This window comes from Vanellus vanellus (genome assembly GCF_965231255.1).
Source record: "Vanellus vanellus genome assembly, chromosome: 5".
In the NCBI taxonomy this organism is placed as follows: domain Eukaryota; kingdom Metazoa; phylum Chordata; class Aves; order Charadriiformes; family Charadriidae; genus Vanellus; species Vanellus vanellus.
In genome coordinates, this window is record NC_138910.1 from 2391757 (window position 1) to 2415429 (window position 23673).

Genomic DNA, 23673 nt, shown 5'->3' on the forward strand with positions numbered 1-23673 from the left:
TTTCCTCTACAGTTCTTTTCTGTTTGAAGTGTAATCTTGTTCTGTCACAGATGAAGGCTTGTATGTGCTGAAAAACAGTTGTATAAGGCCATTAGTCATTATGTTTGAGTGATTCCATTGAATGTTTTCTCTGCATATACAAATGAGTAGAAAAAGAAAAAAAAAAAAAAGGCAGGGTCAGGTCATATTTCCATTGAAAGTAATGAGCTGTTTCATGGGCTTTAGTAGAAACAGGATTTATTGCTTTAGGTGCCCACGGCATTGACTGTAGCAGATTGTCATTGTGACATTAACACCAAACCACTGCTCCATCCTCCCAGTACTTTTTCACATAATTAAAAAATAATGTAATAAATATTTGCTATTTTGCTTTTTTTCTTCTTACTCTTATTAGAAAGAATATAAGAAGGACTTTGAAGAGTCCATTAAGGGCAGAAACCTTACTGGCTTGGAGATTACACCATCCTTATTACATGTCAAATATGCAACCAAAATAGCAAGCGAGGTAGCAGTTACTCTGTGCTTATTTCCTCTGTCAAGTTAAATAATTCCACTAAGCGTTCTCAGCAGCATTTCTTCTTCACCACTTTCTTTTTCCTAACCATTCACATTAAGCATGTTTACATATATTTTGTGTTGTGATCTAATTTGTTTTGGACATTTATTTCATTGTTCGTTAACTGTATTCATACTTACTGTGTCCCTTTTGGACAGTCATCGGCCTAACTGTTCCATAGCAGGGTGTATATGTGTGTGCCCTTGCAATTTATCTTGAACAGTAATTACTATACTCTGTTCTGTTGCAGTACTTTTTATATAACCCTATGCAATATTCTTTGCTGTTCTAAAAAATTCTTTTTTATTTTGGAATTTTTTTCTTTTTTTTTTTTTTTTTTAAAGTTTTGCAACAAAGTTGTAGAGTGTAGGACTCTCTTTAGTCTGGCTTTGCAGTTTTCATTTTCTTTCTTCTGTAGAAAGAGTACAGGAAGGATCTGGAGGAAGGTGTCAAAGGTAAAGGACTAACAGCTTTAGAGGAGACTCCAGACATGTTAAGAGCGAAGAATGCAACTCAAATCCTGAACGAGGTATGTCAAAAGCTATTTGGAAAAGACCTGAATGGATGTAACAGCCTCCAAATGATAAATGCTTATGGCTGTATAACACTAGTATGAACTTTGTTATTCCCTCAAAACCCTCGAGTAGAGAGAAAAAAACAGAATGTGTATGGGTGACTGAGGATAAAACTGGGAGCCTGAACTTTTTAGTGAGCTCTTTTCTGGCTTTGCAGTTACTGTCAGGAATATAGGTGGGAAACAGGTGCTGTGATTGATAGTCAGATCAGTCAAGGGATGGACTAAACCAGCACTGTGATGCAGCAAGGCTAAGCGTAGGAACCAGAGGTGTCAGTTTTGTAAATTAGGCGTCTTAGGTCGGGAGCAGTTACCAAGGATGAGGAACTAAGGACCAAGGCTGAGGAAATAAGAAGCAAAGTGAGAAATCAGAAAGGGACGCCAATGAGGGAACCAGAGTGGCGTACTTCTGCTTTGGGAGGCATGCTGTGCAGCGAATGGCTCTTTTAAAATGCTTTATGCTTGATGGGTGAGTCAGAAACATCAGCCGTGCTCCTGAACAGTTCCCCCTGCCCGGGACTGGTGCCCAACTGGCAGCTGCGGGACTGAGGGCCGAGGCAGTCTCCCTCACTTTGGAAAGAGGTGGCCACCAGACAGTGGTGTTGGCAAACCCAACAGCTACTTTATTTACGTGGTGGGCTGGTATAATAAATATTTCGTAGTGGTTGTTGTCATAGGATAAGATTAGCTCATATTTTAAGACCCTTAACATCATCGGGCTAAAAGCTGAAGAAAAGTAAGTTTTTAGCGTTATTTATGATTTTGCTTCTTAACAAAATACTCTTAAGATAAGCATCCTTACTGGCAACAGCATTTTGTACTTAGTAGTGCAGAGTTATCGAGGTATTCAAAGAGCCTATATTTTATTAGCAGAATATTACGGGCATATTCAGCTAAGTTCAGCAGAGTTGGCATAGAGAGATATGAGTTATACCGATCTATACAAAATGAATCTTTTAGACCTTAGTGGAAGAGCTCTTTGGGAAGAGTGGCTGCTGCAGCACTGAGCTTTTAGGGAGGGTATTCATTCCAAAGGGCCCAAAATGTCACAGAGAACCCTGACGCCTTGCATTTTCTGGACACGCTCAGTGTGAAATGTCTGTGACCACTCTTTCCTACTACATGCATGTCATACACTGCTCACTCTCTGTTGCCTCTCTTCTGTACAAGTTACTGTTTCACACCAATCACTGATCACCTAAAGGAACTAACATTTTGAGATAACTGGTGGGAGAAGGAAGAGTGACCTTAATAGAGCTGCCCTGTAGTGTGCTCCATTTACTGCTGGAGTAGGGCTGTTTGTTCTCAAGATTTAAGTCATAAAGTATACACTTTAATGACATAGTTTGTGTGTTTAATTGTGAGTTTATGTTAGACATATTCTTATTTTGTGGTGTAGTCATAAAACTATCTGAAGTTGCTAAGGGTATTGCATTCACATTGACTATCTATTTACTGTCTTCATCTGCAGAAAGAATACAAAAAAGCCTTGGAATTAGAAATCAGAGGAAAAGGTCTGACAGAACTGGCTTTGGAGACACCAGACTTCGTGAGAGCAAAGAATGCCACTGACATTGCCAGCCAGGTCTGTGTGAATATCTCGTATATCACATCTGATGTCTTCTTTAAAGGAAAATTTTTTAACAGTTTTTTCTGATTAAACCAAATGAAAATTGTTGTCAAGATATGATTAAGGCACCTAAATGTGAGGTTTCACCAACAGATCAAATACAAACAATTGGCAGAAATGGAGAAAGCTAACTACACCAGTGTTGTCGATACTCCGGAGATTATTCATGCCCAGCAGGTCAAGAACCTTTCGAGCCAGGTATCTTGAGTGAAGCAATTTAATCATTGTTCTTGTGGGAACCTCTAGTGGATACCAATGTGGAGCATCTAAATAGCTGTTTCGTCACAGCATTCAGGAGATACACCAGAGAAACAAATTTCTCTAGAGCAGTGATGTGGCATCTCTTACTCTGAAATTCCATTTCAATATTGAAATTAGTTTATTTTAATACTGTGTAAAATGAAACAATAATTGCTATTGCTTTTGCAATACCAAAGCTAATTTTATTCTAATTAGATTTAGCTTAATTTTCCTACTCCTTAATAACCTAATGATTAAAATAATTCTTCCACGGAGTCATAATCTGAATTTATATCAGACACAGAAGTACTCACACTTCCGTAAAGATGGGCATTATACAACAATAAGTAATGCCAGATTGTTTATTACTGCTTTTTTACTAATAGAATATATTTTGTATTTTCTATCAGAAAAAGTATAAGGAAGATGCAGAAAAGACTATGCCATACTATGTGCCTGTAGCAGACACACCAGAAATGCAGAGAGTCCGTGAGAATCAAAAGAACTTTAGCACAGTACGTATATAGATAATAAACACTGTTACTGTCAAATAATATAAAACTCTTCAGCTTTTTTTCATTTAATAAGGTCCCGATATCACAATCTAATCCCGACTAGGCTGCCTTCATCTTCTCAGAAATCTTCAGTTAGAGGGTCCGCTATGTATGCAGCAGCCCACTTATGCATTACACAGAAACCAAAATGATTCTGTAATTTTCTGGAAAAAAAAAAAATTTCTGGTGCAGAATTCCTTTGCAAGAAGTAGAGAATTATACTTACAGAAGTTGTCTGTTGTTGTCAGTGGGACTACTTGCAAGATGCTGTGGTCAGTAACAGAACTACGCAATTTGACTTGAAATCTTTAACTTTCATTGGTGAGACTTAATTGTTTTAGAGACAGTCTGGCACCTTTCAAGACTTTTCAATGAATCTAGTTAAGGATCTCCTGTTGCTAATTTAAGTAAGATTACTTGTAACAGTGGTACATCTTTATATCATTAATGGTGGTGTTGAAATGACCTCTTTATGAGGTGTACTTTTTTTTCTCATCTTCAAAGAAAGCTCTGTGAGTAAATTTTTATGGCATTGAGTCAACACTTGACATTTTACTTTAACTTTTTCAACAGCTTCAGTATCAGTGGGACCTACAGAACAGTAAAGGAAAAGTTACAGTTGTACAAGACACACCAGAAATGCTGCGTGTGAAAGAAAACCAGAAAAATTTCAGCTCGGTATAGTTATTTTCTGTTTTCACATCTCATTCCAAAAAATACAATTTAGTATGTTTAATAAAATAACTATTTTTGGCTCTTATCTTACAGGTACTTGTTCTTGATCTGCTTAAATGCATATAACATTTCTTTTCAAACAAAACTAATTCTATTCTAAGTAGATTTAGCTGATTTTTGCTACCCCTTTTTATCTACTATTTTTTGTGGCGTGCCCTGATTGCACTCTTTCATATATACACAGCTGTGATATAGTTAAACAATCCTGTATTTAAATTGTTATTAGTAGTATCCACCTTTCTTTTGTCCTGTTACCATGTACGTAGTGTATTCCTGTTGTGTTGCAACTGTCTTCTTTCAGTGAAAGTGAACTGTCTGCCTGATTTGTTTCCCATTTCATGTGTTACCACGAAGTGCCTACTCTGCTGTTCCAGTTTGCCACTAGCACCGTTAGCGTAGTAAGTGGAAGAAGTTTGTGCAAAACATAACAAACCAGATTAGAACAAAAGGAACAAATTAGAACAAATACTAGTCTTCAATCCTAAAATTAGCCTACAAATGTTTTGACACTCTACTTAAAATGCATTACTACAAATATGAATGATCAGCCCCTTTTTTGCACAAATGGCACTCGTGTGGTAGGACAGACTGCAGCCAGGCAATAAGGCAGTGACTGGAGATAATCTTCCCAGTTGGCTTTCAGCCTGCACTGTTGCGTACACATCACTGTTGTGAGCCTGTATTCACTCACTAGAAGAAATAATGTTGTTTTGTATGCTTAACCTTGTTGTCTTCATTCTAAATATTAAGATTTTATATAAAGAAGATATTGGGACTGGAACTACTATTGAAAAGACACCAGAGATGCAGAGAGTTAAACGAACCCAGGATGCAATTAGCTCGGTACAAAAGAATTTATTTTTAATACTCTACCAGTGCTAATTCAACTTGAAATAATATTTCCCCCCGCCCCCTCTTATTTCTTCAAATGTTGCTAACAGTGGCTTGGCAATAATCCATCTGTCTAAGGGTTACTTCCTAGAACTTTTTGCCTGTTCTTGTTATTTAAACAGTAATCTTTCTAATGATTAACATTGAATTTGTTACTTACAATCCATTTCTGAAACATGAAAGCTCTTGCCGTCATTTTTAATGTCATTGCAACACAGTTTATTTAGCACAGAATCAAATAATCATTTAGCTTGGAAAGGTCCTCTTGAGATCACCTACTCCAACCCCCTTGCTCAGGTGGGATCAGCTGGAGTAGGTTGCCTAGGACAATAGGCACTGCAGTTTTGAATATATCAAAGGATGGAGACTCCACAACCTCTCTGGGCCACCTCTTCCAGTGTCTGACCACCCTCACAGTAAAAAAGTTGTTTTCCTATGTTCAGATTGAATTTTCTGGTTTTGGGGGGTTTGGTTTGTTTGTTTGTTTTTTTTTCAATTTGTGGCCATTACCTCTGTCCTATCACTGAGCCCTGCTGAGAATAGGGCTTCATTCCTTCTCACTGGGTGTTTATGCATACTGATAAGTTCCCCCTGAGCCTGCTCTTCTCCAAGCTGAAGAGTCCCAGCTCTCTGAGCGTCTTCTCATATCAAAGATGCTCCTGTCTCTTACTCATCTTTGTGGCCCTGCACTGGGCTTGCTCCAGTAAGTCTATATCTTTCTTGTACTGGTGAGCCCAGAACCGGGCACAGAACTCCAGATGGGGCCTCACCAGTGCTGAGTGGAAGGGAAGGATCACCTCCCTTGACCTGCTGGCAATGCCCTTCTTAGATGCAGCCAAGGATGTTGTTGGTCTTCTTTGCCATGAGGGGGTATTGCTGGCTGATGGTCAGCTTGTTGTCCACCAGATCCCCGAAGCCCTTCTCTGCAAAGCTGCTTCCCCGACAGTCAGCCCCCAGCATGTACTGGTGCCTGGGGTTATTCCTCCCCAGGTGCGGGGCTTTGCATTTCCCCCTGTTGAACTTCAGGAGGCACCTCTCAGCCCATTTCTCCAGCCCGTTGAGCTCCCTCAGGGTGGCAGCACAACCCTTGGATGTATCAGTCAATCCTCATAGTTTTGTGTCATCTGCAAACTTGCTGAGGGTGCGCTCTGTCCCAGCATCCAGGTCACTAGTGGGGATGTTAAACAGTTTTGACCCCAGGGTGGACCCCTGGAGTACACACTGCTGACTCGCTTCCAACTGGCCCTTGTGCCACTGGTCAAAATGCTCAGGGCCCAACCGCTTAGCCAGTTTTCAGCCCATGTCACTGTGCGCTAATCTAACCCGTGCTTTGTTAGTCTGACTGTGAGGATGCCAAGGCAAACAGTGTCAAAAGCCTTCCTAAAGCATGTCCCGTAAATATTTTATATTATATAAAAAATTGTAACACTCTAAAATTGGAATAATTGTATGTATTGCTTTTCTTTGAAAGCTTGTAAATCTTTTTCACGCTTTTTTGAATGCTGGCATCATTTTAGTGTAAGAGAGACTCAGCCAATTTATCTAATGCATAGTATGTTAAATATGTTCTTGTGAAATGCTGTTCTTTTTTTTTTTTGTTATGCTAAAGTAGAAATGTGCATAGCACTGTAATTGTTAAAATGTTGTGTGATGACTCCTGCCTCTGTTGAATATGATGGATTTTTACAAATCCAAAATTCGTCTTTCGTTGGTAGAAAGACCAGATGGTATCAGGTTCAAAGGTATTGACACTTGTTTTTAGAAAGCCCTTTTAGTGCCATCTCAACATCTCAAGTTACCTTCTAACAGGTTGCTCGTAAAGACAGTGGGAATGCTTTAATAGCAGCTCTCTGCTCATGCTAAAGCCAATGAGATCTTTTAAATTTTCAGTGCTCTCGAGATCAGGATAATGCTCTTTATGCATCCACGTATGACTCTAAGTGCCTGTTTCACATTAGGCTAAGATTTTTAGAAACTTTTAGATTTTTAATATCACAGTGTTTTGGAACACTGTGTGAGAAACCTTGAAATGGTTCAGTTGTTGTAAATCAGGGGGTTTGTTCTTGCTGTAATTCAGCTCCTGGGATATGTTAGATACCCAAATTTTAATCTTCAGTTGAAAAATTCTGGCTCAGACAAGCCTCTGCTTTTTCACCCTGAGCTGAGTTCTTGTTAAACTGCTTTGTAAAGTATAAAGGACTTGTGTTTCTTTATTCATGTAACTTCTTACATGTACCTGCATGAGCTGTGCTTTAATGAGAGTCCTTTTACTTTTTTCTGATGTCTGCATCTTTGTAGATTAAGTACAAGGAGAGTATTGGAAAAGGCACTCCAATTCCTGATCTCCCAGAAGTGAAGCGTGTCAAGGAGACGCAGAAGCACATCAGTTCGGTAATGGCTGATATTTTCTGTTTACCTCTATACTCATGCAGAGCTCAAGTTCCAAACTGTAGTAGTGTTTGTGGGTATTTATCTCTTAAATCCTTATATGCAGCAGCAGGGAGTTCAAATATCTGATTTTGCAGTGACCATTACAGGCAGCAACTTCCCTGTATTACATCTGTGATCTTTTCTAAACACGGAACTAAAACCTAAAAATACCCAGGTGATGTCTTGTAATTAGTCTGAAAGAAATGGATCAGCTGGAGAGAACTTTGTGGAAAAAAAATAATTGGAGCCTTTTTTGTAGTCACAAACCCTAGCGACAGTTATAAGTAGAAGCAGTACCTGGCTCTTCCCCTATCTAGTTAAGTATAGATTTTAATAACCACAGAGTGCTCTCCTGATTTTGAGCCACTAAGGTTTTCCTCTGATCTCTACATACGGAATTGAGGCAGGATATGGTCTTGTGGTTACTGGTGCCTCAGATGTTTGCTGTACAATGCTGAGGAGCAGTGACACCCACGTAATGAGTATCTTACGATTTTCCATTCCTGTTTTTGTAAGTACGGTTTCCCTTTTGAGCTGTTTATGAATCTAATGTTTTCTACAGCTCACTTTTGCACAATTGAGTTGCTTTTTCAATTGATCCTTCATTTTTTCTTTTACATCATTTGTTTTCCCTTGCTAAGTGCTTTATTTTTGCTCATTTTTCATTGTTTCAGTGACATCAAGCAGTGAATTCTTTTTTTTTGGTTAGCTCTTTTTGTTGCAAGTATTTTACTAGGTGCAAGAGGGACCATTAGTGCATTTGTAATGTATTTCTACGTGCTTAGGTTTTAAACTAACCCAGGTATCTCCTATGCAACTTCTTTTATGCAATTCTTTAAATCAAACAATTACAGGCTAACTTAAATCTAATAATATGAGAGCTAAAACTCAACTGGTTTTCTTACTAGAGACTTATAACAAAGTAAAATCGTGGTGTTCTGAACAAATAGTCAGCTCAATCAAAGTGGGATTGAGCCCACGACTAAGTATTTTCATATTAAACATGCCTATAGAAGGTTTAGGTGTTTGTTAGCACCATAAAAAAAACTCCAGAGCTGTTGACTGCCTGAAAAATAATACTATTACATTTCCTAAACTAAGATGAAAAGCAGAACATACCTACTTTTCATGCCAGGTCAGCAGAATATTTAACCTTGTGTCCTGTTGTAATGAGGTATTCCATTGACTTCAGTGTGTTCAGGCGCCTCAACATCCACATTAAGTACTTTGCTGAGCCGGTGGCTGGACTTAAAGAGATGCACACTGAGTAACAGAAAGTGTGCACGTATTTACATATAATCTCGGATTATATTTATTTCTAAACCAGGTAAATTATCTATCCAAATGTATTGTAGTTGTGGAAGGAATGTGATCTTCTCACCTTGCTGGGTGCTTGTGTTCTGCAGGTGTTGTACAAAGAGGACGTAGGGACAGGTATCCCGACACCTGTCACTCCAGAAATAGAGAGAGTCAAACGCAATCAAGAACACATTAGCTCGGTATTTAAAAAAAAAAAAAAAAGTTATAACAACTTATTTTTGCATAACATCCTAACATATCTTTTGTTTTCTTCAATGGTTTAGAATCTCACCCTGATCCTGCCTTTTCCCTGGCAATATTTTTAACTCATTTGTATTCTACCTTTTTTGCGCTTTAACTTTTTTTGGCGATTTACAACTTTACATGCATTTCTTTTACGAGCCAAAACTGGCAGTAAGCTGTGACATTAACGTGGTGTTTATCTTAATGCTTTATTTTCTAGTATCTATAGTTGTGTATTTACAGAATAATCAACCATCAGCCCCTTCCTTAATATTTGCCTCCAGAACAAGTGTGAAATTAATTAAAAAGTGATCCTAACGCTAAATGTAACTCACAAAATACTCAGATTGGATGATTTTGCCTGTGTTGAGTGCTTTTTTTTGTGGAAACTTTCTTGTACCTCACAGGTGTTATACAAAGAGGGCTTAGGGACTGGCATCTCAACACCGGTTACTCCCGAGATGGAGAGAGTCAAACGCAATCAAGAGAACATTAGCTCGGTATTGCTAAATAAAACAAAACCTACCATTTCAAATGCAAATCAAATCCCTTTAACTGCTCAGTATTAAATTTTTCTTTCAGTTCTTTGCTGAACTTTGAACAACCCTTTCTTAATCAAATCACTAAAACCCTGTCATTATCCTTATATTTTAATTTTTCACTCAATCTAACTTAATTGTCAGTTAATTGTTCCAGCTGTGAGATTTTAACCTCATTTCCTTAAAGCAGTTAAGCAGCACCTTACTTTTCTTCCCAATGAAATAGCAGTAGGCTGAGTGATGTCACTCTCCTCCTTGATAACAAAGTTGATCCTTCTAACAGTCTTCAGCCTCCCCGCACTGGTTGCACTGCGAATGAAAAAGGAACTCCTAACCCTTCCTGGAGCAAAGCAATCTAATGCAACTGGTGTGTGTTGGCTCTTCTCCTGGTTTTGCTGTCTTGGATGCTTTCTTATATCCTACAGGTCTCTGTAAGAAAACCTGGGTGGCATCCCTGTATCTCTGCGATATGAAAAACTGAGGAAAATTATGTATATAAGGAAAAATTACTGTAGTAATGAATTTCTATCCAGATTGTTTCTACTGCTGACACATTCCAGTCAAATGACCATTTTGTCATAATTTTGTTCTATATTCCTGTTTTAATTAGAGCAGCTTAGGGCTAATTTTGACTTACTCTGACCCAATTCAGACATGACTGATGTGAAAGTCAGTCCTGACTTGAGATTAATGGGACGGTGGTGTTAAACTTTTTGCTACATTTAATTATCTCTGAGGTCATCTCGGCTCTCTTTTCTGCTGGTGAGCCTGTTTAGAAATCTTAAGAGGCAAAGCTGCTCGTTCAAGTTTGAGTAAGCAAACTCCTTTGGGCAAAGAGACATAAATGCAAAGAGTTTTCAGGTAACTTGGCAGGAGCTGTGCTGGCACAAACCACTCCTGCCGTTCTTGCTGGCATTATTTATATGCACCCAGGTGAGGTGACAACAAACCTCGTAGTCATAGTAGCTGATTATTTTCATGGATTTTTTTTTTTCTAGCCTTTGAACAAGGCTGACAAAACTCTATTTTTCATGCTTTGAAGTTTAGCTATATTAAATTACTTGTCTTCTCTCTCTCTCCTCCTTGTCTTCCTCTTTCCTTTCCTTCCTTTTTTTTTTTTTTTTTTTTAAATACTTCCCTGTTGCCACACAGGTGTTGTACAAAGAGGGGCTGGGGATTGGAACCCCAGTACCTGTCACTCCTGAGATGGAGAGGGTCAAACGCAATCAAGAAAACTTTAGCTCGGTATTTTTTTTGTGATTTAAGAAAAAAAGTTCCCTATAACTATTTAACACTTGTAAATGTTCTACTTTCTATAATTAACTTATAAACATAGAAACATCCCCTTTCTGCTATTAAAATTTTTATTCATTATTAGTTATACTTTATGTACTTTTTTTAAAAATATTTTTTAATAATCATAACACTTGACACTTTATGTCTTTAATTTTTAAAGGTGGGGGTTTTTGTGAAGTTTAAGGTATTTTGCATTTTTAAAAACCACTGTGGTTTTTATTTGCTTAGTTCGTTCCTCTAATGCTTTATGATTCTGTTGAAGCATATCTAAGAATTAGGATTCAGCATTTCTAGCTATCAGAAGACTTTGTCTGAATTTATCGTGATTGCTAACTATTTTATACAGTTTTATTCCTGCTTTCTAGTATATTTAGTGGACATAAAATCTATATGTGTTACCTCCATCAAATGCAGGGGCTTGTTTTGTTCTTAACTTGTTTTAAACTCCCATATGACCATGTAGGTGTTGTACAAAGAGGATCTGGGGACAGGGACCCCAACACCTGTCACTCCTGAGATTGAAAGAGTCAAACGCAATCAAGAACACATTAGCTCGGTATTTTTTTTAATTTGAAAAGCAGCAATTTCCCTTTTAATCTCTTTTAAAATAATTTTAACAGTGAAAAAATACTCTTGTGTTTCCCTGTAATCAATTTACACAAAAAAGAATATCCTGTTTCCCATGTTTTGACATATTTTCCTTCATAATTGTTACTTACTTTGTTTTGATTAGATCACCTTACTAATGATAACTTTTAAATGCCGTGTTCCCATCTTTCTTATGACTCTGAACATATTTTTCTTTTCTTTAATATCCGCTTTTCCTTTTGTTAATCACTTCAATCCTTGGTTGTTGGGTTTTTTTCCTGGTTTTACCGCATATAAAAACTAAACTGTGTATTGCCTGACACAAACCTGTGGAAATGACCCCAGTGTAAGAGCGCTGTGACACACGCCAGCGTAACCTGCTGGGATGTTTATGGAATGGGTAAATGATACAGAGTTGATTTCTTTCCTCCTTCTGCCTTGTATTTGATTCTTTCTTCCTTTAGGAAGTCTTTTGCACAGAGACAGTGGCTCAGATCTTCAGCTGATGTAAACTGCTCTAGACATGTTGGAAACACAGGTTTGCAGGGTAAAAAAATTAGCAGCGTTAGGATATTTCTTAGGGTGAGGCAGGTGTCACATCAGATAGGAAAGCATTAGTAATTATAATTTCTCAGGCACTATTTTCACACGTATGCCTTTATTATGATCATGTCTCGCTGTCCTTCCTGTAACAAGCGAGCTAGATGCTTTGGTGGTTAACTCTGGGCAATAAGTAGCGTTTCACTCAGGGAACGGATGACTCTTTGCTGAGCTCTGTGTGTACAGCAAAACCTTCAGGAAGGCGCGTTAGGACCCGGTCCTCCAGTGGCTCAAGTAGGGTCAGGAAAAAGTTTACCTCACTGCTGATGAAAAGACAGTAATATGCTTCATTGTAATTTATGTAAGACTTTAATCTTCTAAATACTCCCCAGTTTTAAATGTCCACCTTGAGAAGCACTTAACCAAGTTGGGAAGGTATTCGAGCGTTCTGGTAGAAGTCATACCGGTGTATTAGTGTTTAACTTTATCTTCAGAGGTTTAAACTAGGCTTTTATTTTTATGGAGTTTTTTAATCCCTATGTTTATTCAGGACAGCAAAGAAAAACATCTGTCATGTTCTGCGTGTTCTCTCAGCAAACAGAGTGGTACTGTTTGTTTAATACGGCCGTGTTACCCCACAGGTGTTGTACAAAGAGGATGTGGGAATGGGGACCCCAACACCTGTCACTCCTGAGATTGAAAGAGTTAAACGCAATCAAGAAAACTTTAGCTCGGTATTTTTTAATTTAAAAAGTGGAAAATTCCCTTTTAATCTATTTTAAAATACTTTTAACACAGAAAAATAAATACCTTTTTCCCCTATAATCAACTTACACAAAAAATAATATCCTGGTCCCTGTGAGATTTTTTCCCTCCATAATTGTTACTTACATTCTTGTTCCTCTTTTTTATTACACCATCTTAATAATGCTGTTTAATTCCACTTTTCTTTTGAGTCTGATTATCTTTTTACTTTTTTTTGTTCTTAAAAAAGACCCCATTTTTCCTTTTGTTAATGACAACAATCCTTGTTTTGGTTGGAGTGGTGGGCTTTTTTCTTGGTTTTCCTTGATTTACCCATGAAAACTAAACTATTCGGCGCCTGCTACGAACCTGTGGAAATGACCCCAGTATAACAGTGCACTAACACACGCCAGCGTAACCTGCTGTGATGTTTATGGAATGGGTAAATGAAACAGAGTTGGTTTCTTTGTTCCTTTTGTGTTGTATTTGATACTTTCTGCCTTTAGGAGGTCTTTAATGAGCTACTGTTGCCCAGAGAGTTTTTCTATATAGCTCCTGAGAAGCAAACAGAGAAGGTAGTCTAGCTTTCTGCCAGAAGGCATTGCCAAGTGTTACTGTTCAGCTTTATAGTTTTGAGAAGCATTTTCATTTTTCTCTTTTATTCCAAGCTTTGGCTCGGAGCGACCTTGAAAACCGTTCGGTCTGTTTGCTCAGCAAGCTGCGTGCTACTGTTGGTTGCTTCTTCCTTTTTCTTTGTTTAATGCGGCCGTGTTACCCCACAGGTGTTGTACAAAGAGGATCTGGGGACAGGAACCCCAATACCTGTCACTCCTGAGGTTGAGAGAGTCAAACGCAATCAAGAACACATTAGCTCGGTATTTTGTGGAGGAAAAGAAGTATTATTCCCTTTAACTCCACTTAAACAGAACTTTTTAACCTTTATTAAAAATGAATGATTCCATTCCTTACTTCCATGTAATCGACTTATAAAAACATCCTTTCTTCTTCACTGTACTACATTTTCCAACATTACTGACCTACCACTTCTTCATATATGTAATTGTTCACATTTTCCTAAATATTTTTAACCATTTTGCTCCCTTTTCCAACTTCCTTTTTATATGTGCGTTGGTTTTTTTTTTAAATCCTGTCTGTTTCCTGTTTTAATGCTGTTGGTGTGGAAGAGGGAGGGTGTCGCTTTCTAGCAGGCTTCAGTGGTAGTCTAAAAGCTCCGCCAAAAAAATGTGTTTGACAGAAGAGGCTTCTGTGCTGGATTTGCTGCACCTGCAAAGATAAAACCACAGAGCTCTTTGCCTTCAGTCCCTCCCGGGTGCAATCCAGTCTTCATTGCTTCCAGGGGAAGCTTTTAGGGCACATTAGAGCAGACTGAGCTCCAGCAGACTCAGATATTTGCCTTCGTGTTGGATGTAATTATTATTGAGTTGTGATGATGTTTTTGGGTGCTTCTTGTCACTACACAGGTGTTGTACAAAGAGAGCGTGGGGACTGGAACCCCCACTCCAGTCACTCCAGAGATGGAGAGGGTCAAACGCAATCAAGAAATCTGTAGCTCGGTACTTTGCTAAGAAAAAAGTTCCCTTTAACTCTATTTAAAGGAACATTTTAACAGTTTTAATAAGTGGACGTTGTAACACTTGTTCCAAAATAACGCCGACCGTAGCTCTAAAGCAGCTTACACAAGCGATTACTTCTTACGTGTGTCTTACTGTGGTTTACAGTGGTGGCTTTAACTTGTTACGGGTTTTATTGGTTTTTAAGAGTGATTTTAATGCCCTATTCTAATCCTAAAACCACTTAACAAACGCCATTCATTTTCTCTGCAGTGCTGACATTCTTTTTTTTTTTAAAGTATAATTTACATATTCATAACTTCCTCAGCCCCTCAATATGGTGTTTTTGTGGTCTCATTTATGTAGTACTTACACTATTTATTACGAGTGATCCTGTACTTAAAAAGCCAGTATGCCACACCCTGCCTCTCCAGCGCAATATTGCTAAGTACCTTCTTTAAACATATATATAATGCATAGGCCCTGAGAAAAAAAAATAGAAGAAAAAAATGCCTTAGGCTTCAAGTTTGTCTCCAGCTCGCTTTTAATTTATTGTCGCTTTCTTTGGCTCCTTTCTTATGTCTCACAGGTGTTGTATAAAGAAAACGTAGGGAAAGCAACCCCAACACCTGTCACTCCTGAGATGGAGAGAGTCAAACGCAATCAAGAAATCATTAGCTCGGTACTTTTAACAGGAAACCAGTTCCTAAAGAGCTGAATGAAGTGGTTAATGTGACTGCAGCAGTGTCATAATCTGTGCTTTCTAACTTGATAAAATGAATCTGCCATGTGGCATGAACCTCCCACCTTCTCCACTTACAAACGAATTGTACTATCTTCTGTTTAACACTGTCTGAAGCAGGATTTTACTAGAACTAGGTTTGACCTTTTTTTTTTTTTGATAGGTGGATATTGTTTCTTTGCATATTTTTTTAACCCTTTCTCACTACTGTTGTGCTTTCACGAAGCGTTGATTCCATACAGGGTCCATTTCTGCAGCCCTGTAGGTTAATGGCAAAGCTCCTGTTGTGTCTTCCGGGAGCAGCAGCGTGCCCCAAAGCTAACCCTCTCTGTGTGCCGTGAGTCAAAAGCTTTATTGTATGTTGGTTTGCTTTTGGGGTTGGTTTGTTGAGTTGTGGGTTTTTTTGGTGGTGGTGCCTTTTGTAATGACATTTGGATACTCCCTTGTATCCTGTAGGTTTTGTACAAAGAAAATGTGGGGAAAGTGACCCCAACACCAATCACTCCAGAGATGGAGAGAGTCAAACGCAATCAAGAAATCATTAGCTCGGTACCTTAAAAATAGATATTTTTTTTTTCTTTTGTGCTTATATTTTAATACAGTAACATTCTAACTATCTACTGAAAGTTGATTTTAATTTCAAAAATAGAAATATTTGTTTCTGCAAATTAATCATTCCTCTTCTAAAATAAAATTACTTTAGCGTTAACAGTCTGACCCAGAAATTTAGGCCTTTTCTACAACTCAGTTTGTATAGCTGTGGGCTCTATCCAGACAATCTTAAGAGCTTAGCATCCTTTGGGGAAGATATTCATGTTTCTCTCGCTATGCTTAGAGTTTAAGCTTTCATTGGCTTTTGCGGGTATTTGACTTCAGCAAAAACCAAGCCAGCAAGAAACCCAACCACCCCACACCAAAACCTCCCACCTCTCTGACCCACGCGGTGGTATTGCTGTGACGGGTGACTTGGGATGCCTTAAACAGACGGACACGGGGGACCGAGACTGTTCCTGCTCTGGGTGGTGTATCAGCATTTTAGGTGGCCTGAGGGACTGGGGAGGTGTGTAGGTGTAATGGTGCAGTGACACCAAGCACTGGTCCTCCACACCCTTCTTTATTTGGCTGCCCAAGGTCAGTGTGACAACAAAGCTCCCTCCCAAAAAGGTCACGAATTGCTTCAAATACAGATAAAACAGCAGATAAAACATTTCTTGAATAGTTCTGTAGTGCCACAGGCAGCTTTCCCGAGCCCATGGAGCCATCGGCGTAGTTGGAGCTGGATAGAGCCCTTCTTTCTTAACAAGCTTCTCCTTGACAGTTTATTTTTCTTACCCTTCCTCACAGCAGTAGGTGTTTGGCTTTTGTGTAGTGCTGCATACTACTATCAGTCGTGACTTTTTTGAAACGTGATAACAAAGTAATAATTTGTGTTCAAATCCTTTTGATTTGGGGGGGGTTTAAGATGCCGGATACATCTTCTGTATCCCACAGGTGTTGTACAAAGAAAACTTGGGGCGAGCAACCCCCACACCTATCACTCCAGAGATGGAGAGAGTCAAACGCAATCAAGAACACATTAGCTCGGTATTGTCTGGAAGAAATAAAGGGGATGTGATAGAGCACTTTTTTTTTTAATAACTTACGTCTGCCTGGTTTTATTTAACCCTCTAATTTTTTTCCCCTCAAACTTGGAAAGTCGTCTTTTAAAATTATAGTACTTAAAAGATTTTTTGTCAATTAACTTTTTAATACTATTTTTCCTCTGACCTTTTTTTTTCTTTCCTAATGGATGGTGTTTACTCTAAACCCAGTAACATCACAGTTTTTAATTTGTGCGTTTGTGACTTTGAGTTACTTTGTGATCTGTAGGTTGTGTACAAAGAAGGCTTAGGGAAGGCAACCCCCACACCGGTCACTCCAGAGATGGAGAGAGTCAAACGCAATCAAGAACACATTAGCTCGGTACTGAAAGAAGACAACAATCACCTTATATTAAAAATAACCATTCTGAACAATACCTCCACTTCTAATTTAGCCTTATTTTCTCAGCTTTCCTTATTTTTGCCTATTTTTCCCTTTTTTACCTTCTGCTCTAGCAAGTAACTTTTTAGATGCTTTATTTCCCAAGATCTTTTCTACCCCTGCAGTGATGAGTATGCTTAAACAATAACACCCTTTCCAGAATGAGCTATGAATTATCGCAGTCTGATTTGTGGACACCTTGTTGTACGCTGTAGGTTTTGTACAAGGAACATCTGGCAAAAGGAACTCCGACACCAATGACTCCAGAGATGGAGAGAGCGAAGCGCAATCAAGAAAACATCAGCTCGGTATGTTCTATCAAGACAGTAAATGAAAATACGTTAAAAACGTACTATTTCAATCCCTGAAATCTGCACTCAAATTAACAGTGCAGATGTTACCATAACTCCCTGGCTACCTACTTTGGAAGTATGAAGTAACCATAATAAAATCAAATCCTTTAATGCTTGCTTTTTACTTTCTCCTAGGAGTATTTCTTTCTGTGTAATTCACTGCTTTGTTTTGCGTTTTGTTTTTTTTTTTTTTAAACAACAGCTAACACGTTGCCTTCAGATGTCTTGCAAATATCTTCTGTATTTAATGGTCTTACACTGTATGAGATATAAAATGATCATTCTTCAGTAACAGAGTACTTTGTGATAACTTTCTGACATTCTGTATAAAATCATGACAAATGTGGAAATGGTCTTCTTTAGGCAGGTTACTGCAAAGGTAAATCCTGACATACCCCATCCTGTAAAGGTTTCTCCTCACAGCAGATCACAGGATCACAGCGGGCGACAGGACCTTTACAGGCCCTCTAGTCCAACCCCCGCCACGAGCAGGGACAGCTTCAGCTGATCAGGTTGCTCAGAGCAAAGTGTTTGCAGAAGCATGATGCAACTGTTATCAGTGAAAAACAAAACCCTACGAACCCAGCAAAAATTGTACCGTTTCAATGATAAATACAGGTCTAATTATGCCGTCTCTGTTTCACACGGATAACTTCAGTGAAGTCAGCGAGGTGCGTTTCAGGTATACGGAAATGTTACCTGAATATTATTACTGCATTACCTCTACCTGTTGTTACGTGGTTAAAAAAGGTAAGGATCTTTTAGTTAAGAAAAGGAATGTTTGGGATCAAGTCCAGATCTTTCTTTGTGAAAAAGAATTTTGCTTTGCATTCTAATGTTATTCACCAACACTGCTGCTGCTGCTTCCCTCCCCCGCCCCCCCCCTTTGCCAGGCGATGTCAGCACAGCTCATTCCTCACGATGCAGAAGTAGTTCTGTGCCCTCTGCTCACTCCCTTTTCTTGTCTGGCAGGTTCTTTATTCAGATAGTTTCCGAAAACAAGTACAAGGCAAAGCTGCATATGTACTGGATACACCTGAAATGCGGCGTGTCCGAGAGACCCAGAAACATATCTCTACAGTAAGAGCATTTATAGATGTATTTTTAACTTGGCAAGTTGAGTTAAATAGAAACCTTTTTTGCTGAGACATTCCGGGGTTGGCAGCGCAAGGACAACGTGCATATACCAAGTTTGGTTACCCACATTCTTAAATGCTAAAGGCAAGAGTGACTGCAGGAAAGGCGTGTTTGGGATTAGGGGCGCTCTCATTGCTCCTTGGGGTGGAGAAAGCAAAAGTTCAGAACAGCAGTGCACCGCTGTACTAGAAAGTCAGCCGAGGTAAGCGGGAATAAAAATTACTCATCCAAGCTACAGCGAACAGACATTTCATTTTAAATTGCAGGTGAAATACCATGAAGATTTTGAGAAAAGCAAAGGCAGTTTCACACCTGTAGTTACCGACCCCATCACAGAACGTGTGAAAAAGAACATGCAGGACTTCAGTGACATCAGCTACAGGGGCATTCAAAGGCGAGTGGTAGAAATGGAGCGAAAGCGCGTGGACCAGGATCAAGAGAATCTCACAGGTAAGCAGAACCTGGGCTTTAGCACGACTTGAGGACTTCATTGACCCAAACCCCAGGCTGACCGGGATGAGCTGTTTTACTTAAGCTCAGCCATAGCAATGTGAATTTATCATTACTTGGAGGTGATGTTTCCATCTGTCCATTTTGAAAATATTCTCTTACAGCGGCTGTAAATCATCTGGGGTCTGCCTCTCCCTTTCTGCCCAACTTTATAACGTACATACCTTAGCTCACTTGATGCAGGTTGAAGTTATAAAAAATAAAAGCCTAATCTGTGCTATAGATTTGAGAAACACAAATTTATGAAATACTGCTTTTCTGATACACTTTTACTCCTATTTGGGACAGACGCATGCTGCTCACGCTCTTTAGAAGTTGCTCGAGCTACAGCGTCTCCTCAGAAAATGCTGTTTCTCTTACAGGTCTTCGCGTGTGGCGCACTAACCCCGGGTCAGTCTTTGACTACGACCCAGCGGAAGACAATATTCAGTCCAGAAGCTTACACATGATCTCTGGTTTGTTCCGTAGTCTGCACTGTTTGTACAAAATCGGTTTTAAACTTGGGCAAATCCAACCAGTAAAACTGACGGTTGGGGACAGCGAAGTACAGCTTAGGGCTCGACCTCGGCACGAAGGCAAGCGCAGCCTTACCTGCTGCCTTCAGCCGCTGCGTTAAACAGAGCCGGGATTTCGAAAGATACACAGGGGGACAGTTCTTGGGAGGATTAATGGTAACTAGAAGGTAACTCCTCCTCACCAGCAGAACTGTATTTGTGCCAGCTGCCTAAACATAGCTAACGTTTAATATAGCTATTTCTCAAAAAATACATTGTTAATGTTACTTTTCTATAGAAGCGGTCTAACGCAGGCATGGAGAGGATTGTTTATATGATGCACAGATAGCATGATGCACTTGCTTACCTGTAACATGTGCCTCCTTTTTAAATAACTCTAAAAATACTGTTCCTCAGTTACTACTTTTTTTTAAACTCCTTTCCTACTAATTGTTTGAGAATAGCTGATAGACAACACGGTCCAGGCACAGCTCAGATCTGTGTGAGCCGACGAAGGAAAGCGTGGGATAATTGGAATAAAAAGTTTGGAAGTAGCTGGCATTATAATATTTAGAATTTTCCTTCCCTAAAGATAATGGGGGCATAATCACTGTGTCTTTTTGAGCAGAACATCAGCACCGTGTCCATAGAATACTTTAACAAAAAAAAAAAAAAAGCCCTGGCAAATACCATTGAGTACCCGTAAAAACACTGATTAATTCATATGCTTTTTTCTATAAAGTTTATAAAATACAGTAACCAATTCTGCCTCACATACATGCAGCTCATCTCAGTTTTCTACTCAATATAAGCACAACTTCTCTGGGTTTGGTAACAATGGTAGAGAGTTTGGGGTATTTTTACAGAACGTGTAGGTGCACACATACGTATTTATGTGTGTGCATATATACAAAGGAACCTCTATATGTGTGTGGGTATATACATATATACGTATGTGCACATGTATTTTTATGTGTGCATTTCCTTACAAAAGAGAGACATAATTTGGTTCCTGCTGTTTTCTCCTCGCAGTCCAAGCCCAGCGCCGCAGCCGGGAGCACTCCCGTTCTGCCAGTGCCTTGAGCCTCAGTGGTGGTGAGGAAAAATCCGAACCCTCTGATGGCGTGGATCAACACTTGTCCTACTACAGCAACGGGGGCTTCTTCACCACCACTGCAACAGGTACGAGGAGGACAAAAATGCCATTTATTCATATATGGGGACAAATGGTATCCAGACCATCTGGCAGGGCAGTGATGGTCACGGGCTCATGGTCAGCAAGTCCTTTAGCCAGGAAAAAGCACAGAAATACACCTGCAAAATGTTGAGTTATGGACATGACCAACAGATGGAAAGTTGTATTTCAGTGGGTAAAAGGCAGATTTGACCCATCGATTGACCTATCCCCTGATCTTTAATCAGTGCAACTCCAACCCTATTGCCAATTCTGTAATAAACAATATATTTTCTTCTTGTAGTGGGCTACAAACATGCTAAAACCATAGAGTTACCACAACAACGGTCATCATCGGTTGTCACCCAGCAAACAACAGTGTCATCGGTTCCTTCTCACCCATCTACTGCTGGTGTAAGTAACGCGGCTCGGTTGCATTAAGCCACAACCCCAGGGTTGCTGCAGAAGCCAGTTTGGCTACCCGGGAGAGGCGCACAGCTGGGGAGGGCTCCGGCAGCTGATGGCACGTGCTCCATCCTGCTGTAGACCATGGTAACTCGGTACCAAGCACCAAGTAAGGTGCCCACCCCCTGGGCTGAGGCTTGGTCCCAAACCAAGTGAAGGTGTAACAGATCTGTTGGAGTGGGACAGACCCTCTCCTGTTCTTGAAAACTTCAAATTAACACTTCTTTCTGCTCCTGAGGTCGAGTCTTAAGAGTACACACGACAGTTGGTACAGTGTCACCTCCCCACACCATCTGCTGGGAGGCAACGCCTTAGTTACAGCTGAAGCTGATACTGCTCAGATACTGATGCTGAACAAAATGCTTTCAGCGTGTGTCACTAACACACGGGCTGTACCCTCAGGTACTGCGGTACTTGGGAAACTAAGGTACTTCGTTACTGAGAAGAACCATTTGTGGTCTGAAACTGGCAGATTTAAAAGACCAGCCAGATGCTGCTCTCAGTACTGAGAGAGTACAGAAATGAGTCAAAACATAACTGCCCCTCAGCCGCCTCTTACATTTTGGTTCTCACCCACGGCTCTGGCTGTCAGTGCTGACCATGGGGGTCTGAACATGTCTCTTGTTTTCTTTGCCTCTCCCTCCCCTTTCTTAAAACTAACAGAAGACCTACCGGGCCATGTATGACTATATGGCAGCTGACGCTGATGAGGTTTCCTTCAAAGATGGGGACACGATAGTAAATGTACAAGCGATCGATGAAGGCTGGATGTACGGGACGGTCCAGAGAACCGGCAAGACGGGCATGCTGCCCGCCAACTACGTGGAAGCTGTCTAAACCGCGGCCCGGCTTTCCGTAAAGCCTATCCGCATGGCACAGACATGCCGGCACGTCTCAACATATCAACATAAGCCTTAGAAAAGGGTTTATAACACTTTTTTTCAGAGTGCCTTATTGTCTTCCATGGTGATAGTGCCCTACGAACCATGAGGTAAAAAAACGAAAAAAAAAAAAAAAAATAGGAAAAAAGTAACTGCAGAGCAAAATACTCTTGAAACATCTTAAACATCCTTTCAAAACATTTTTTGAAAACTACCTGTAAACACAGTACTCGGCCTTGCTTGCGAGAACTGTGGTTCTTCCAATATCACAAAAAAGGGTTTTTTAAAACACTGCCTGGATTGTCACACATTTCAACACCGCAGCCCAGCCCAGCCTTTAACAGTGCCGGAACTGCAATCCAGGTCAGGGTCTCTGAAATTCTAGACCTGTACTTAAGACTAAGACTACCAAGTGTTACCTTATTCATTCTCCCATAAAGAGAGTATTTTTCTGGGCTATTCTAAAAGGTTTGAATGTATTCCCTTCTTTTCTGTATAAGCAACATTTAAGCTTCGTATCTCAAACCAACGTTTAGGTGGGGGGGAACAAAAAAACCCCACAAACCCAACCGCCTCTCTTTCTGCTTGCTGAGCTCTTATACCTGTGTTTTTCACGCAACTGTCCTGGGGTCAAAAGCTGTTATTACATGAAAATTAGTGACTAAATAAAGCTGATGTTTCTGCAGTATGTTTGATGTATTCACTCATGCCAACGAGCAGGAATCAGTCTCACAAAGTGGCTTTGTTTGGAAAACTCTCCTGAAAAAAGGAAAGAACGCAGGTAGTGATGGACACAAGGGCTGCGACTGAACAGGACGGATGATTTCATACCTGAACAAGGTGGTTTCTGCTTCACCTGCTGAAGCACCTGGAACCAGCCAGTCTCCAAGACAGACAGAAATAAGCAGTTATTGGATACTGTGTCCAAGAGAGACCGAAGATTAAAACCAAGCTAACAGTAGCAGGAGTTGCAGCATTAATGCCGAGGGCTCTGTTCAAGGGGAATGCACAGCACATTGGGGCGTGCGCAGCCAGCAGGAGGGGAAACATCCTTCCTCAGTGCGGGATTCAGGAGTGCCAGCACTAAAGGGTGTTGGTTTGACGCCAACACCCGTTTGATGTGTGTTAGGAACATCCTTATCTGTAAAGGTCACTGGGTACCAGAGTTCAACAAGCCTAAGGAGGCAGATTTGGAACCAAAATAACATTTTCAAGAAAGCAAGAAAACCTACAGCCAACTCCTTGCTGGTGCTGTTCATGTTACAGTTCCAAGACACCTCTTTGTCCTGTTCATTTTCTTCATGAGATGCATGAAGAGAGCAAGGAATATTCAAGAGTCTTGCTGACAAGACACTCCCATGTCCCTGAGCACCCGCCCCTACCTTAAGGCAGCGGCGATGACCTTTTGAGGTCCCTCCCAACCTGGAGAATGCTCAGCAATGCTCCGGGAGGGCTGAACAGATCG

At 40.0% G+C, this 23673-nt stretch overlaps 1 protein-coding gene across 1 annotated transcript in view; it reads left to right on the top strand.

The window, feature by feature from the left end:
* Positions 1-22893, top strand: part of NEB (nebulin) — a 133564-nt gene extending 110671 nt beyond the window's left edge. The window contains exons 133-154 of the mRNA XM_082483611.1: positions 395-505; positions 975-1085; positions 2602-2715; positions 2854-2958; positions 3411-3515; positions 4128-4232; positions 5040-5132; positions 7479-7571; positions 9017-9109; positions 9560-9652; positions 14341-14433; positions 15020-15112; positions 15629-15721; positions 16664-16756; positions 17042-17134; positions 17410-17502; positions 18520-18627; positions 18951-19134; positions 19557-19649; positions 20721-20870; positions 21167-21276; positions 21991-22893. Of these exons, the coding sequence (XP_082339737.1) occupies positions 395-505; positions 975-1085; positions 2602-2715; positions 2854-2958; positions 3411-3515; positions 4128-4232; positions 5040-5132; positions 7479-7571; positions 9017-9109; positions 9560-9652; positions 14341-14433; positions 15020-15112; positions 15629-15721; positions 16664-16756; positions 17042-17134; positions 17410-17502; positions 18520-18627; positions 18951-19134; positions 19557-19649; positions 20721-20870; positions 21167-21276; positions 21991-22164 (2400 nt within the window). The 3' untranslated portion in view covers positions 22165-22893. The remainder of the gene's footprint in view (positions 1-394; positions 506-974; positions 1086-2601; positions 2716-2853; positions 2959-3410; positions 3516-4127; positions 4233-5039; positions 5133-7478; positions 7572-9016; positions 9110-9559; positions 9653-14340; positions 14434-15019; positions 15113-15628; positions 15722-16663; positions 16757-17041; positions 17135-17409; positions 17503-18519; positions 18628-18950; positions 19135-19556; positions 19650-20720; positions 20871-21166; positions 21277-21990) is intronic.
* The last annotated feature ends 780 nt before the right edge of the window (positions 22894-23673 follow it).